The 16545-nt window shown below is 39.9% G+C and overlaps 1 protein-coding gene across 1 annotated transcript; it reads right to left on the bottom strand.

Annotated features, from left to right (window-relative positions):
* Window positions 1-13400: 13400 nt before the first annotated feature.
* LOC101400593 (olfactory receptor 1L4-like) lies at window positions 13401-14339 on the bottom strand. The gene has a single exon (XM_004423761.1). It carries the CDS (start codon window positions 14337-14339, stop codon window positions 13401-13403), a length of 939 nt encoding a protein of 312 aa, XP_004423818.1.
* Between the last annotated feature and the right edge of the window lie 2206 nt (window positions 14340-16545).

Genomic DNA, 16545 nt, shown 5'->3' on the forward strand with positions numbered 1-16545 from the left:
CAGGCTTGGTGTGGGAGCTGACAGAACTCTCTACATCCTGAGAGCTGTGTGTTTGTCATCTCAGACACTTCTCTCTCTTCCTTTAGAGAAGTAGTCTTTCAATGTAGCCTCAGGTATCAGGAAGACGAGGCTTTCTCCCATCCCCAGCTACTATCACTGGCCTCTGCAGATTTACTGGAATGATGAGGAAGCTTGGGGACCTGGAAGGAGGTGATTGCCTTGCACATAATCTTAGCCCAAGGAGACAGGCAGTCTTTCCGTCCACCACCCCCAGGGAGTTCATTAAGAAGGAAGGCTGGGGAGAAGAGTAGAGACTGAGGAATTCCAGGGTGATGAGTTTCTTTGAATCTCAGATAATTAGTGTCTTCTTATCATTGTGATTTTGAAGGAGATTGAGGGAAGTAGATAGAGAAGGCTTGGGCCTGGGACCATCCCTGGGATGTTGGGGTGGTGATGTGTGGTGCCATGGAAAGGATCTTGAGAGCGAAGATTCCTGGGTTCTAGTCAGCCTATGAGTAGCTGTGATTTCGGGCAAACTCTTAGCTTCTCTGAATTTTAGGTTTCTCATCTATAACATGGGTTTTTTAGTACCTGTATGCCAGAGAGTGTTGCCTGAAGAGTTAAATAATGTCAAGAGTGAGAATATGTTCACTTAACAATGACTATTTATTGAATGCTCATGTGGCATTTTGTATGCCGCTCTTCAAGTGCACTGTCCTTATTTTTACAAATGAAGGAAATGAGGCTCAGTCTTATTAAATATTTTGCCCCACACCACATAGCTAGCAAATGCTGGAGCTAAGTTCAAATCCAGGGTTGCCTTGCTCCTAAATTCCACACTTATTCTACTTTATTATGCAAAGTCTACACCAAGGAATATCTTTCATGGCTCCTTCTCATTTTCTGCTCCTAGGTGCTAGACCATCCTTAGATGCTCTACAAACTTAGCTACTCCTTTTCCCTATTCTGATAATGCTGACCAATCTGTTTTGCCATTGGTCAAGTCGCTTACTGAGGATAGGGCCATGACTTCTTTTTAGTTTACTGATGCATGCCCCAACATCTAGCACAGAGTCTGGTCCATAGTGGGCATTCAAAACCATTTGTTAAGTTAATAAATAATATACAAGTCACCATATTTCATTTTAAAATTTTTTGTAAAGAATTTAAAAAGGAATTCCAAACTGGAATAAGTTTTTGTTGCTGTGCTACCAAGACAATAATTGTATTTATAAGGTGTTTTAAGACTTAAAGGAATACATTATGCTCAGAAATGGCAAACAGAGAAACTTAAAGATAATTCTACTATATCTAATATAATGCAGCCATCGTATCAATAAGCTTCTTAGAATAAGAAAGCCAGAAAATACCCTTAAAGAGCATTTTGCCTTCAATCGTGTTGTTCCTTTGATTAAAACCTTCAGTTCTTCACTCATGTGATACTATGCTAGATGCTAGAAATAAAGAAATCAAGCACACTGACTATGTCCTTATTCTTACAATCTAGTGTGGATAGAGACACGTAATCAAGTTTTTACAATATGGAGTGATGAGTCAAGTAAAATAAGAATGTGTAAGGAGTCTTGAGAGTACAGAAAAATGAGCATTGAATTCATGCTTGGGTGGGGCTAAGGTGTTAGGGATGGGTTGAGAAAAGCATCTAGAGGAGAAATGACACTTGAGCTGATTCTTGATAAGTAAAAGGTGGCCAGAGAGTCATGGGGGAAGAATACTTAAGGCAGAGGGACCTTCTTACTGGCAGGAATGCTATGTCTGGGGATCCGTAAATAGTCACATGTGACTATTCACATGTGAATATGTTGGAGTGACAAGAGATAAGGCTGCAATATTAGGGCTTGCTATATTTATTGAAAATCATTCAAACTCCTTAGCTTGCCATTCATAGCTTTCCATGAGCTAGTCCTGCTCCTATTTTTCAACACCTATTAGTACTCCTGAGGCCATAGCCATCCTTGGCTTCTTGCCATTCTTAGCATCTGATTGCCATGTGGATTTGCATGTGCCACTGCCTTAGCATCATTATCTGCATAGCCTTTCCATCATTACTTGCCTGAAAAACTTCTTACAAGTCTAGCCTTCCTCTTCTATGAAAGTTTACCATATTTGCTCACCTTTGAATCTGATTCATTTGTCACTTAATTTGATTCATTGTGGACTGGCTCTTCCACAGTCACATGGAGACTCCCTTTCTACCTGGTGTGCTTATTTTTGTGCTCTCACTTCATCTCCTCTGATAGATTACCAACTCTTTTAAGGCAAGGCTCATCAGAGTGGGATGAGGCAGGCATTGGTGGCTGGTTTACCCAATACTCAATTCAATCCCTCTTTTCCTCACCTGCTTTTAAAATACAGGCTGTGAAAGTTATTCATTGGATTTTCAGCCACCATTTCAGCTGGAAGAGACCATGTAACAAAGTCTCAGTCAATGAAAAGATGTAAACATAAGTCATCCATTGCTATCCTTTCCCTGTCTTTCCCATTTTTACTACCTTTAACTATTGTGGCTGAAACTGAAGTAGCCATCATATGAAAAGAAGAGTCAAGAGATTGAGACATATGTCATCCCTGACATCACTGAGGTGTGGGCCTAATGCAAGCAACCATCACCTCTGATCTCTTGGGTCATGGGATGTAAAGAACCTCTCCCCCAATTGATTAAGCCATTGTAGTAAGGTTTTCCATTTCTTTCAGTCAAATGTGAATTCAAATTATACAGAGACCTTTTGGGAAACCAAGAGATCAATGGAGAGATGGATCTAGACATAGGAGATACACACTTGAAGTAAAGGCCATGTTTGGGGTGGACACAGCTGGGTGTGATAATGGAAATCCATAAAGGCAGATAAAATATTTTGAGGTGACAGGTAATTGGTGACAAATCAGGCATGATGTATTCTCAGGAAGGTCTAGTAACAGGGAGACTGTGAACAGACTATATATTATGGCTCTTTTTTCCCTGTAGTGAATCTTGTCATATTTAACCTTTGTTCTAGTCCAGAATAGTCAAACATTCATATTGGACAGGATCTTAAATATCACTAGTCCCACTCTTGAGATAACATTTAATCTTCTCCCATATCATCTATCATTTGCTGTGGTGGAAAGCTCACCTCTGTTCAGACCACCCTACCCATCTTTAGGCAGCACTGGGACTTGTTCAAGTGTCTGGGATTGTTCCAGTCGTATTGTATTCTTTGTACCCTGTGATGGTGGGGACTGAGTTCCTCAACCATTGCAAACATTCTTCTTCTGCTGGCTTTGCAGGATCAGCTGCTCTAGTTTTCCTTTGACCTTTCACTCATCCAGCTTACAACTCGCTTGCTGAGCAAGGTGATAGACACATCTCAAGTCTAACGAATACTTAGGCCTTTTTTAGCTAAAGTTTCTAATTTGCCTTGACTCAGAAGAATGACTTTGCATGATTCTTTTTTTTTTCAGCTTTATTGAGGTATAATTGACAAATAAAAATAGTATATACTTAATGCATACTACTTAATATTTTGATACACGTATACATTGTGAAATGATCATCATAATTAAACTAACATATCCAACACTTCACATAGTTACCCTTTTTTTTTTGAAGTGAGAACCCTTAAGATTCACCGTCTTAGCAAATTTCAAGCACACAATACAGTGTTGTTAACTATAGTCACCATGCTCTACATTAGATCTCAAGAATTTATTCATTTGGTATAACCGAAACTTTATATCCTTTGACCAACTTTACACAGTTCTTACAATCGTGACATTGCCAAACAAGGCACATTTCATGCTTATCAGGCACATGTAATTTTCTCACAGTTTCATGCACTCCTTTCATGATCATTTATAACACGCATTGAGTGCATTCTAAGGTTCTAAGCTGGTTGCTTTACAGTCATCATTGCATTCAGTCATTACAATAGCCCACAGACGTATGTACTATTATTATGCCTGTTTATTTTTGGCTTACACAATAAAAGTTTATTTCTTTCTGAAACAGAGTCCAATATGAATGTGATTTCCATGTGGTCTTTCAGGGCACAAGGATCCCTCCTTCTTGTGGCTCTACCCTCCTTTAGTTTCTCAGAGACCACCCTATTCAGCCAGTGGTTGGGTTAAGAGAAAGGGTTGCAGGTAAGAGACTTCAATGGACCAGGCCAAAAAGTGATGAGCATTCTTTCCACCCACATTCCTTTGGCTAGAACTCAGTTGCATGGCCATACTCAACTCTAAGAAAGGCTGGGAAATATGGGCTGTCTGTGTTTCCAAGAGGAAAAAGCCATAGATTTTAAGTGTCATTTGAGTAAAGCTTGAATATGGAGAGAGAGCAGAAGTGGAGATATATGTGAGTATCTGAGGGAAAAGCATTTCAGACAGTGAAAATGGAAATTCAAAGGCCCTGAGGCAGGAGAAATCCATGTTTACTTAAGGAACACCAGAGACATCTCTCTGACATCTCTCACAGCCATATAGAGAATCTATATGCCATCTCTCATGATCTATAGAGAATACGCACTACTGAGACTTTCAAGGATGAATGGTTTCCTCACCAATATGTTTCTCAAAGCCTTGGTAGAGGAAGTATCTTCTAGACCCCTCAGTATGATATAAAGTTAAGGGGAGGTGACACATGAAAGTATACTCCAACATTCCTATGTCTCCATACTTTCTCTACAGTATACAGTATATACGGTATACTATACAGCATATAACTTCCCTATTGATACAGGGAAGTTCTCAACTTTACTTAACGTAGCCAAGATTTCAGTTAACCATCTGAGAAAACTGCTAGAGCCACTTTCAGCTACTTGAGCTAACACAATGAATCCAGAATTTCTGGTTTGTACACTCACATCAATAAATCCAGCCCAATCCAAAATCATTTTCCTTCTTCCCTTGTGTAATACCTTTAGACCCATTCCCATAAATATTATCCATCTTCCTGCTAACATAATAGGTAATATCTTGTTCTTTCACTGTGTATGGCATCTCTCAGGGCAGACATGGTAATTCTCTTGTTGGAGGTTTTGCCTTGATTTAAGTTTAATTATGGATCTGAAGACAATGAAGGGTGGTGGAAGTTGGTCTTGAGGAGATTCAGCACTCCCTTCAATATGACTGCCTCAGGAAAAGGTATTGTAGCCTGTTAGGCAGAGGGCAAATAACTTCCTCAGAGAGAGAAGAAAGGACTGTGGATACTGGCAAAGGAGGCTCAATGACATTTGGAGATTCCATGTAGTCAGATTGCAATGAATCTTAAAATTTTCCCATTCCAATTCTCAGGAAATCACTCTTTCTCAAGCAATACCCTAACTGTAATGTAAATGGCTGTAGATTCAATTTGCATTGTAATTCAGCCACTTACAGGGTGAGACTCTGGGTTTAGTTTTTAGAATCTTGATCCTGTGAAAGAAGAAAGAAGGGATTTTTTTTCCACAGGGAAATCATAAAAGCTTTTAGTTTTTTACTTATGTATCGAGCTTGGAATTTAAAATGCTGAGCTTGCCATCTTCTTCATTTTTTTTTTTAAAGAATAATATAGTAGGTATTATTTAATATGTCTTTTTTTTCCAGTAACGTTATTGAGATCATAATGGTTTATAACATTGTGTAATTTGGGGTGTACATTATTGTTTATCAATTTCTGAGTAGACTTCATCATGGTCACCCCAAGTAGTCTAATTACTGTCCATCACAGTACACATGTGTCCCTTTACCCCTTTCACCCACCCAAATCCCCCTTCCCCTCTGGTAACCACTAATCTGTTCTCTTTATCCATGTATTCATTATCTTCCACATGTGAGTGAAATCATGTGGTATTTGTCTTTCTCTGTCTGGCTTATTTTGCTTAACATCATAACCTCAACGTCCATCCATCTTGTTGCAAATGGGACAGTTTTGTCTTTTTTTATAGCTGAGTTGTATTCCATCGTAAACATATACCACATCTTCTTTATCCAATCGTCAGTTGATGGGCACTTGGGCTGCTTCCATGTTTTGGCTATTGTGAATAATCCTGCAATGAACATGGGGTGCATAAATCTCTTTGGATCATTGATTTCAAGTTCTTTGGATAAATGCCCAGTAGTGGGATAGCTGGATCAAATGGTATTTCTATTTTTAATTTTTTGAGAAATCTCCATACTGTTTTGCATAATGGCTGCACCAGTTTGCATTCCCACCAGCAGTGCATGAGGGTTCCCTTTTCTCCATATTGTCTCCAACATTTGTTGTTTTTTGTCTTGGTAATTACAGCCATTCTGACTGGTGTAAGGTGATATCTCATGATTGTTTTGATTTGCATTTCCCTAATACATAGTGATGTTGAACATCATTTCATGTGTCTGTTGGCCATCTGTATATCTTCTTTGGAAAAATGCCTATTCATATCCTCTGCCCATTTTTTGATTGGGTTGTTTGTTTTTTTGTTGTTAAGTTTTATGTGTTCTTTATACAATTTGGAGATCAACCCCTTGTTGGATAAGTGATTTGCGAATATTTTCTCCCAGTTGGTGGGTTGTCTTTTCATTTTGTTCATGGTTTCCTTTGCTTTGCAGAAGGTTTTCAGTCTGATATAGTCCCATTTGTTAACTTTTTCTTTTGTTTCCCTTGCCCAGTCAGACACAGTATTTGAAAAGATGCAACTAACATCAATGTCAAATAGCGTACTGCCTCTATTTTCTTCTAGGAGTTTTAAGGTTTCAGGTCTTACATTCAAGTCTTTAATCCATTTTGAGTTAATTTTTGTGCATGGTGCGAGATAATGGTCTACTTTCATTCTTTTCACATGACTGTCCAGTTTTCCCAACACCATTTATTGAAGAGATTTTCCTTTCTCCATTGGATGTTCTTGGCTCCTTTGTTAAGGATTAACTGTCCATAGGTTTTATTTCTGGGCTTTCAATTCTTTTCCATTGATCTATGTGTCTGTTTTTGTGCTAGAACCATGCTATTTTGATTACTATAGCTTTGTAGTATATTTTGAAGTCAGGGATTGTGATGCCTCCAGCTTTGTTCTTTTTTCTCAGGATAGCTTTGGATATTCTGGGTCTTTTGTTATTACATATAAACGTTAGGATTCTTTGTTCAATTTCCGTGAAGATTGTCATTGGGGTTCTAATTGGGATTGCATTGAATCTGTAGATTGCTTTAGGTAGTGTGGACATTTTAACTATGTTGCTTCTTCTGACCCATAAGCATGGAATATCTTTCCATTTCTTTGTGTCTTCTTCACTTTCTTTCAATAATGCCTAAGAGTTTTCAGTGTATAGGTCTTTCACCTCTTTGGTTAAGTTTATTCCTAGACACTTTACTCTTTTTGTTGATTGTAAATGGGATTATACCCTTGATTTCTCTTTCTGGTAGTTCATTTTTAGTGTATAGAAAGGCAACTGATTTTTGTAGGTTGATGTTGTATCCTGCAAATTTGTTGTAGTTGCTGATTATTTCTAACAGTTTTCTGATGAATTCTTTAGGGTTTTCTATATACAGAATCACGTCATCTGTAAACAGTGAGAGTTTCACTTCTTTCTTTCCAATTTGGATTCCTTTTATTTCTTTTTCTTGCCTAATTGCTCTGGCCACAACCTCCAGTATTATGTTGAATAGGAGTGGTGAGAGTGGATGCCCTTATCTTGTTCCTGTTCTCAGAGGGATGGCTTTCAGTTTTTCACCATTAAGTATGATGTTGGCTGTGGGTTTGTCATATATGACCTTTATTGTGTTGAGCTACTTTCCTTCAATACCCATTTTATTGAGGGTTTTTATCATAAATTGATGTTGGACCTTGTCAAATGCTTTCTCTGCATCTATTGAGATAATCATGTGGTTCTTATTTCTCATTTTGTTAATGTGGTGTATCACATTGATTGATTTGCGGATGTTGAACCATCTCTGTGCCCCTAGAATAAATCCCACCTGATCATGGGTATGATCCTTTTAATGAATTGCTGTATTCAATTTGCCAATATTTTGTTGAGGATTTTTGCATCTATGTTCATCAGCAATATTGGCCTGTAATTTTTCTTCTTTGTGTTATTCTTGTCTGGTTTTAGTATTAGAGTAATGTTGACCTCATAGAATGAGGTAGGAAGCATTCTGTCTTCTTTCATTTTTTGGAATAGTTTGAGAAGGATAGGTATTAAATCTTCTTTGAATGTTTGGTAAAATTCTCCAGAGAAGCCATCTGGTCCTGGACTCTTGTTTTTTGGGAGGTTTCTGATTACTGTTTCAATCTCTTTACTTGTGATTGGTCTATTCAGATTGTTTCTTCTTGATTCAGTTTTGGGAGGTTGCATGAATCTAAGAATTTATCCATGTCTTCCTGATTATCCAATGTTGGCATATACTTTTTCATAGTTTTCTCTTATAATCCTTTGTATTTCTGCAGAATCTGTTGTACTTTCTCCTCTTTCATTCCTAATTTTATTTATTTGAGCTTTCTCTCTTTTTTTCTTGGCGAGTTTGGCAGAGTTTGTCAATTTTGTTTATCTTCTCAAGGAACCAGCTCTTAGTTTCATTAATCCTTTCTACTGTTTTTTAGTCTCTATTTCATTTATTTCTGCTCTGATTTTTATTATTTCCATCCTTCTGTTGCCTTTGGGCTTTGTTTGTTATTCTTTTTATAGTTCTGTTAGGTGCAGTTTAAGGTTACTTATTTGAGATTTTTTTTGTTTGTTTGGGTGGGCCTGTATTGCCCTGAATTTCCCTTTTATGACCACTTTTGCTGCATCCCATAGGAGTTGGTATGTTGTATTTTCATTTTCAGTTTTCTCCAGGTATTTTTTAATTTCTCCTTTGATTTCTTCATTGATCCAATGGTTGTTCAGTAGCATGTTGTTTAGTCTCCACATATGTTTGACTCTCCCATTTTTTTTTCTTCTATTTGATTTCTAATTTCATAGCACTGTGGTCAGAAAAGATGTTTGGAATTATTTCAATCTTCTTAAATTTATTGAGGCTTGCTTGTTTGCCAGCATATGGTCTATCTTTGAGAACGATCTGTATGCACTTGAGAAGAATGTGTATTCTGCTGTTTTTGGATGGAATGCTCTGTATATATGTATAAGTCCATCTGATCAACTGATTCATTTAAATCTACTCTTTCCTTGTTGACTTTTTGTATGGATGATCTGTCCATTGACAGATGGACAGTAACTGGGTGCTTAGGTCCTGTACTATTATTGTGTGGTTGTTAATTTCTCCATTTAGATCTGTTAATAGTTGTTTTATGTACTTTGGTGCCCCTGTGTTAGGTGTGTATATATTAATAAGTGTTATGTCCTCTTGGTGCAATGTCCCTTTTATCATTATATACTGTCCCTCTCTGTCTCCCATTGTCTTTTTTAACTTGAAGTCTGCTTTGTCTGATATAAGTATGGCAACACCTGCTTTCCTTTGTTTGCCATTAGCTTGGAGTGTTGTCTTCTATCCCTTCACTCTGAGCCTATGTTTGTCTTTAGAGCTGAGATGTGTTTCCTGGAGGCATCATATTGTTGGGTCTTGTTTTTTAATCCATCCAGCTACTCTGTGTTTTTTAATTGGAGAATTCAATCCATTTACATTCGAGTTATTATTGATATATGACGGCTTCATACTGCCATTGTTTTCTGGTTGATCTGTGTTTCCATTCTTTCTCTTCTTTTGTAATTCTTACTGCCATTTCATTTTGGTGGTTTTCTGAGCTGGTTTTCTCTTTTTGTGAATTGTGGCTCTGCTCTGATTTTTTGTTTAGTGGTTACTGTGAGGTTTGTATAAAAGATCTCGTAGGTGAAATAGTCCATTTTCTCGTAGCCTCTTATCTCCATTAACCTAAGCAGGTTCCATCCCTTTCCTCCTCCTCTTCTGAGTTATTGTTGTTACCAATTATTCTGTTTTTAATGCTGCGAGTTTGTGACTAAGATCAAGTGTTTGTAGTTACTTTTGATGCTTTCATTCACTTTATCTTTAGGTTATAACTGAATATTTGCTTCCCTGCTCTGATAGAGCTGCCGTTTTCTGATTTTTCTAATTATCTCCTTGCTCAACAGTTTGTAGGCCTTTGCCTTTTTGTTTGTTGTGTGAGTGCATCTTTAATTATTTCTTGTAGGAGAGGTCTAGTGGTGATGAACTCCCTCAGCTTTTGTTTATTTGGGAAAGTGTTTATTTCTCCATTGTATCTGAAGGAAAGTTTCTCTGGGTAGAGTATTCTTGACTGAAAGTTTTTGCCTTTCAACATTCTGAATATATTGTTCCCTTCTCTCCTAGCCTGTAGGGCTTCTGCTGAGAAATTTGCTGAAAGCCTGATAGGGGTTCCTTTGTATGTTATTTTCTTTTGTCTTGCTGCCCTTAATTTTTTCTTGGTCATTGACTTTTGCTAGTTTTACTATTATATGCCTTGGAGAAGGTCTTTTAGCATTGATGTAATTAGACGTTCTATTAGCTTTGTGTATTTGTAAATCTGGTTCCTTCCCCAGGTTTGGGAAGTTATCAGCTATTATTTCTTTGAACAAGCTCTCTACTCCTTTCACACTCACTTTTCCCTCTGGAATAGCTATAATCCTTATGCTACTTTTCCTAATTGAGTCAGATATTTCTCTAAGAATTCCTTCATTTAAAAAAAATCTTATTTCTGTCTCCTCCTCCACCTGTAGCATTTCTATATTTTATCCTCTAAATCACTAATTCTTTCCTCCATAACATCATCTCTATTCTTTAAGGATTCTAGATTATTTTTTATTTCACTGATTATGTATTTAATATCCAGAATTTCCACTTGATTTTTTTTTTATAGTTTCAATCTCTTGGGTGAAGAGGTTCATTCTATTCCTGAGCTCACTGAACTGTTTTTGTGTCCTCTTGTAACATGTTGAGCTTCTTTCTGACAGCCATTTTGAATTCTCCGTCATTTAGATTGTAAATTTCTGTGCCTTCAGGGTTGGTTTCTGGAGAATTGTGATTTTCCTGCTGGTCTGAATTTTTGCTGTGGTTTCTTATGGTGTTTGATGAACTAATCTTTTGTCGGGGCATTTGTGGCAGTATTAGGTTGCAGATTCCACCTGCTACCACTTGGGGGAGCAGAGCAGCGTTTCTGGTCCCACCCTGTCTGCTGGAAGTAGTGTGGGTACTGTGGGTGCTTTCACCAGCCTGGAGAGCGTTCAGGCACTTGTGTGGACTGTGCTTGGCAGGCAGGGTTTCCTCATGGGGACCAAGCTAGGGCCACTTCTTGGGCCCACAGGGGCACAGTGGGCTCCCCACTCCCCACCAGGAAAGTGATCATGAATGGGTTAAGGGCAGCTGCTGCCTATACCTGCAGTCCCCCTGGGGTGCACTCCCTCTTTTGGGGTTCAGTGACACTATGTGCACTCATGGGGGCCTGGATAATGCCTGCCCTGGTGTGCTTATTTCTGCTGCAGACTCTGCTTGCAGACCCACAGGCTGCTGTGCTTGGTGGGTGGAACTTGTCGTGAGGACCTGACCAGGGCCACTTCTTGGGGCGTCAGGGGCACAGTGGGCTCCCCCCTCACCAGGAAAGCAATCATCAGTAGGCTAAGGGCTGCGCTGCCTCGTCCTACAGTTGCCCCGGGGCACGTTCCCACTTTTGGGGCACTCGCACCAGGCTGGAAAGTGATCTTGTGTGTGCACAGAGCTGTCGGGGGAGGGTAGGGAGCACTCACCTATCTCCACCACTTCCCAGAGGGTCAGTCAATCCACCTCAGATGAATAGCTGCATGTGTCTCTCAGGCATCCTGTTGTGCTGTGTAGGCTTCCTCTGTTGGTCAATGAATGTCCATTTAGTTGTAGTTCAAAATGGGGAGAGACAAAGGGAACAGCTCACTCTGCTATGTTGCTTACCTCACCTCCATATTCTTTCTCAAAGTTCTCTACTATACTCTGAAGCAGCCAGTCCACTCCACTCTCCTTATCCTCTTTATTTCCATTGTAACATCCTATTGCTAAGGCTATTTGGTCTCCCAAGTGATTGTAACTATGTTGCCAATTGATTCAATGGGTTAACAGTGTCCCATTTCCCACTAGCAATGAAGTCATGACTACCTTCAGATCTAAGTATATTGTATAGCAAATTCCAGATTCTCATATTTAAATTTCTATTTCCTTGGAATCATTTTTGGTACTAAAAATTGCATCAGCCAGTTAGAAAAACATTCCTGATTAGAAAAACATTATATTCCTGATATAATGAGTTTAATATAGAATTTGGGGCTTACAAAATTGTTGAAAGAATGAGAGGAGCAGAGTTCAGAGAAGCTTCTGCTAGAGGTAAGAGAGATTGACACTGAAGATCTTTGCCAGAAGCACCAAAGCAGATGGTTCTCAAAGGCTTGTCTGGAGGATGCTGCAAGTCTTGAGAATCTCTGAGAAGTTTCCACCAAGTGTCTTGGTCTGCAGTGGCAAAGCAGGTGGTTTTATGAGTTTTCGCTGAAGCCCTGGATAGAACAAAAAGGCTGAGTAGGGAAGAATTTGCTCCCTCTGCCTGAATATCTTCAGCTGGGACGTGGGTCTTCTTCTGTCTTTGGACTCGGACTCAGACTGGAACTATATCATCAGCTATCCTGAGTCCCCAGCTTGCCAACGGCAGATCTTGGGACTTCTCAGCCTCCATAATCACGTGAGACAATTCTTTACTTTATATCTATATACCTACATATTTATATCATTTTGGTTTTGTTTCTCTAAAACACAGACTAATAGAGAGTTCAAGCAGAGTGAAGATGGCATCTATACACAGGGACAGCCAGATGTAGGTTCTCAGAACCTGAACAGGGGAGGAGGATGTCCAAGATGAGGACAGCCTCCCATGAGATGTTGGAGTCCATGTGAGGGGAGGAAGAGGGCTTCCACGGAAAGAGGAAACCCAATGTGGGGAGTCAAAACCCAAACAGGATGAGACAGGTTTCACTGTGAAGAGGCTACTCAGTATGGGGAATCAGAGATCCAACATGGTAAGAAGGTTGTCCATGTTTGAGGGCAACACAGCATTAGGTGTTGGGGCCCACATAGGGTGAGAAGGACATCTATGTAAGGTACATCCTAGAGAAGGGAGTCAGATCCAAAAGTAGATGAAGAGTAACTTGACATATATCAGAGTCTGAGTAGGGTGAAGAGGGCATCCAGGTTGGGAATCCTGGCTTTTTGGAGAAATGGCTGATTCCAGAACTGGAGCAGAGAAAGTACAAGATGAGACTGGAACATCTTGATGTGATAGAAAGCAAGATAGTGCTCAAAGAATGATGGGAACATATCAAAAGGACACAGAAATAATAAATTATACATCACTGAATAAAGTAAGAAAACATAAGTCTACACCAATTTAGGTAAATGAATAGATGGGGAAAAGTTTGATGAGGAACAGGATATTTACATAAGTTCAAACTACCTTTCCATAAAATATGTGTTACTTATTGTAGTCTTTTCTTCTAGTCAGCTTTCTCAATGCTTGTTTCATGTCCTTGTTCCTAAGGCTATAGATAAAAGGGTTCAGCCTGGGGATTACCACAGTATAAATGACAGTGACCACACGGTCCTTTGTCACTGAGTAGGTGGATGAGGGGCGAATGTACACTGAAATGGCAGTCCCATAGTATAGTGCCACGACTGTGAGGTGGGATCCACAGGTGGAGAAGACCTTGTACCTGCCTCTCCCAGAAGGGACCTTCAGAACAGCATGGGTGATGTAGACATAAGAGACAAGGATGAGGACAAGGGGTGTCATGATCACAAAGGAGCCCTCTGTGAAGGCCAAAAACTCATTGACAGAGGTGTCAGAGCAGGAGAGGGTTAGCAGTGGCTGGACGTCACAAAAGAAGTGGTGGATGACATTGGGCCCACAGAAAGAGAGGCGGGCCATGAGAATCGTGTGGGTGAGTGAGTGGAGGTGGGACACCACCCAGGATGCTATCACCAGCAGGAGACAGTGCCTGGGTCTCATGGTCATGGTGTAATGCAGTGGGATACAGATGGCCACGTAGCGGTCAATGGCCATGGCAGCCAAGAGGAAGCTGTCAGTGATCGCGCAGGTCACAAAGAAATACATCTGGGTGAGGCAGTGGGCAAAGGGGACCTTCTGGCTCTTGCTCAGCATGTTTGCCAGCATTCTTGGCACAATAACATTTGTAAAGCAGATGTCCACGAAAGACAGGTTGGAGAGGAAGAAGTACACGGGGGTGTGGAGGCGAGCATCCCTCCGGATGGCTGCAATGATGACTGAGTTTCCAGCCACATTGACCAAGTACATGGCCAGGAAGCTGGCAAAGAGCCACACCTGCCATTTGGGGTCACTGGTCAGTCCCAGAAGGAGGAATTCAGTGATGTGACTCTGGTTTTCCCTTGGCATCACTGTCCTGCAAGTAGAAAATATAAAGGGATGTTAGATGTGTGTCCTGGCTTGGAGTATCCAGTTCCTATAACTTCCTATGAGTGGCTGGTATAGTTGACAGGAGTATGGATTTTGGTGTCACACAGGTCTGGCTTTCCATTCTGGCTCTGTCACTAATTTACACTGAGCATGAAGTCACCTCCTGAATTTTAATTTCCTTCATCTATAAAGACAGAAATTATGAAATTTATCTCCTCATACTATTCTGTCTCTTCTTTGGTTTTCTAAAAGCTGATATCAGACTATCTCAACTTCTCCCTGAAGAAAACACATATATATCCTAGAGATGGTGTTCCTAGCTCAATCTCTTTGAGAAAAGCTTGTGGAATGGGTTTAGGAATTTTAGTAACAATCAAGTCAGGAGTGCCATGAAACTGGAAAGTCTACAATCCCCCAGGAGGTGAAACTGTATGACATGGGGGCAGAACCACTTTTTGGAACTTTGGGGAATATGGGCAGACCGCTTTCTGGTAGTGAGAGGGCATCCATCTGGTTTGGTTAAACTTTTTATTTCATGTAGGTGGGTGGTATTAAGAAAGTCATAACAGAGGTAACAGGTGAATGCCTTGACAGTAGATGGGAATTGAGTTGAGTTATAGGTGGTTTTCTGAGCATGAGAACTATATAAAAGATGCAGATATGCTGGAAGACAACACTGAGAGGACTAGATAGCAAAGTTCTGGGGCTCAGGAACTGAATTCATGTCCTAGAGATGGGCGTTAAGGAGCAAGATCTAGAGAGAACAAAGTAGGATCCCAGTCTGGAATGAATTATGGCTCTGCTCAGCAATTTATAAAGGCAGAAACTCAGTTGCAATGAACATGATCAGAAATTAATTACACTCAGGATCAGATCCTGGCTATCAGCCAGAATTACTTGATGCTGAGTCAGTCACTGTGTTCCCAGACTTGGGCTAATGTTCACTTTGCCTAGGGTCAGGATTAGTTCCAGAGCAGAATGCAGGGAGTTATCTGCAGATGTCTTTCAGTGAGCCCAGATAAAGGGTGACAAAGGTGAGTGAGAAGAAGTCTATACCCAAGGATGCTGGGTGCCAATGATTTTTCTTTTTTTGATGTTCCAAGTACTTAAATGAAATTCTTTGTGTTGTTGGAAAGAATCCATATTGTCTGCATCTCTCTGGGCACTTTGCTAAGATGTAGGACCATAGGTTCCTGAAGCATCTGTTTTCTCCCCAAAGTGCTTGGAACTTTGAACAAAGTGATTTCTCCTACTAGGAAGGGCACAATAAGACGTGATTGACATAGGAGAGGTCCAGGATACTGCTTCTGTTAAGAAGAGGGACCTGTCTGGCTATTCAACACTGTATCCTCAGTTCACTACTGTATCCTTGTAGCAGGTGCCTAATAAAAATACTGAACACGTAGAGAGTATTTACCATGTGCTAGGCACTGTATGACGATTTAATCCACATAAGAACTCTGGCAGTGTACACACGAGGAAACTGAATTACAGACTTATTACAATAATCAGTAACTTGCTCAATAGTATAACTAGTAAGTGGCTATAATTCCAACACAAGCAGTTTGGCTTCAGGGTCCCATTCTTAGCCATTATACAATATCACCTCTCTGCCTATTAAATATTTGCTGACAGAATAAACTCAGAATGGACAACTTTGACAGCATCTTGAATGACTGGGGCATGTTGCATAAATGACTAGAATCAGATTCTTTGGATGAAGAGACTTAGTGGAAATAGTCTAGGATTTGGGTTCTAGTTCTGGTTTAGTTATTTACCAGCTTTCCCCTTGGAAAGTCTGTGTGACTCACTTATTTTTCTCATGGAAAAGTGGGAGAAATACAATACCGTTTTCATCAGAAGGTCGTGGGCACCAAATGAATGAACATGTCTGAAAAGTGCTTTGTAAATGAGCAGGTGCTATGTAAGTCCTAATCATATCAATAATATATAAGTAATATAAAATAAGGGAAAATAATAATTCTCATATTTAATATATAGTACCCGGTTTAGCTGGGTCAAGGAAAAAGAAAGTGAGCGAGCGAGAGAGAAATAGTCGAGGTTATCACTGAAAGGAGAGTAATGTCAGGATGGGGATAAACAGAGCAGAAGGTGTTAGAGTTTCCTGGTCAGAGAAGGTGAAGGAACAGAGATTCCAGTGGATTTCTTGCTTTGTAGAGTCTTT

This window comes from Ceratotherium simum, chromosome 29, assembly GCF_057802395.1.
Source record: "Ceratotherium simum simum isolate JZ-2026a chromosome 29, ASM5780239v1, whole genome shotgun sequence".
Taxonomy (NCBI): domain Eukaryota; kingdom Metazoa; phylum Chordata; class Mammalia; order Perissodactyla; family Rhinocerotidae; genus Ceratotherium; species Ceratotherium simum.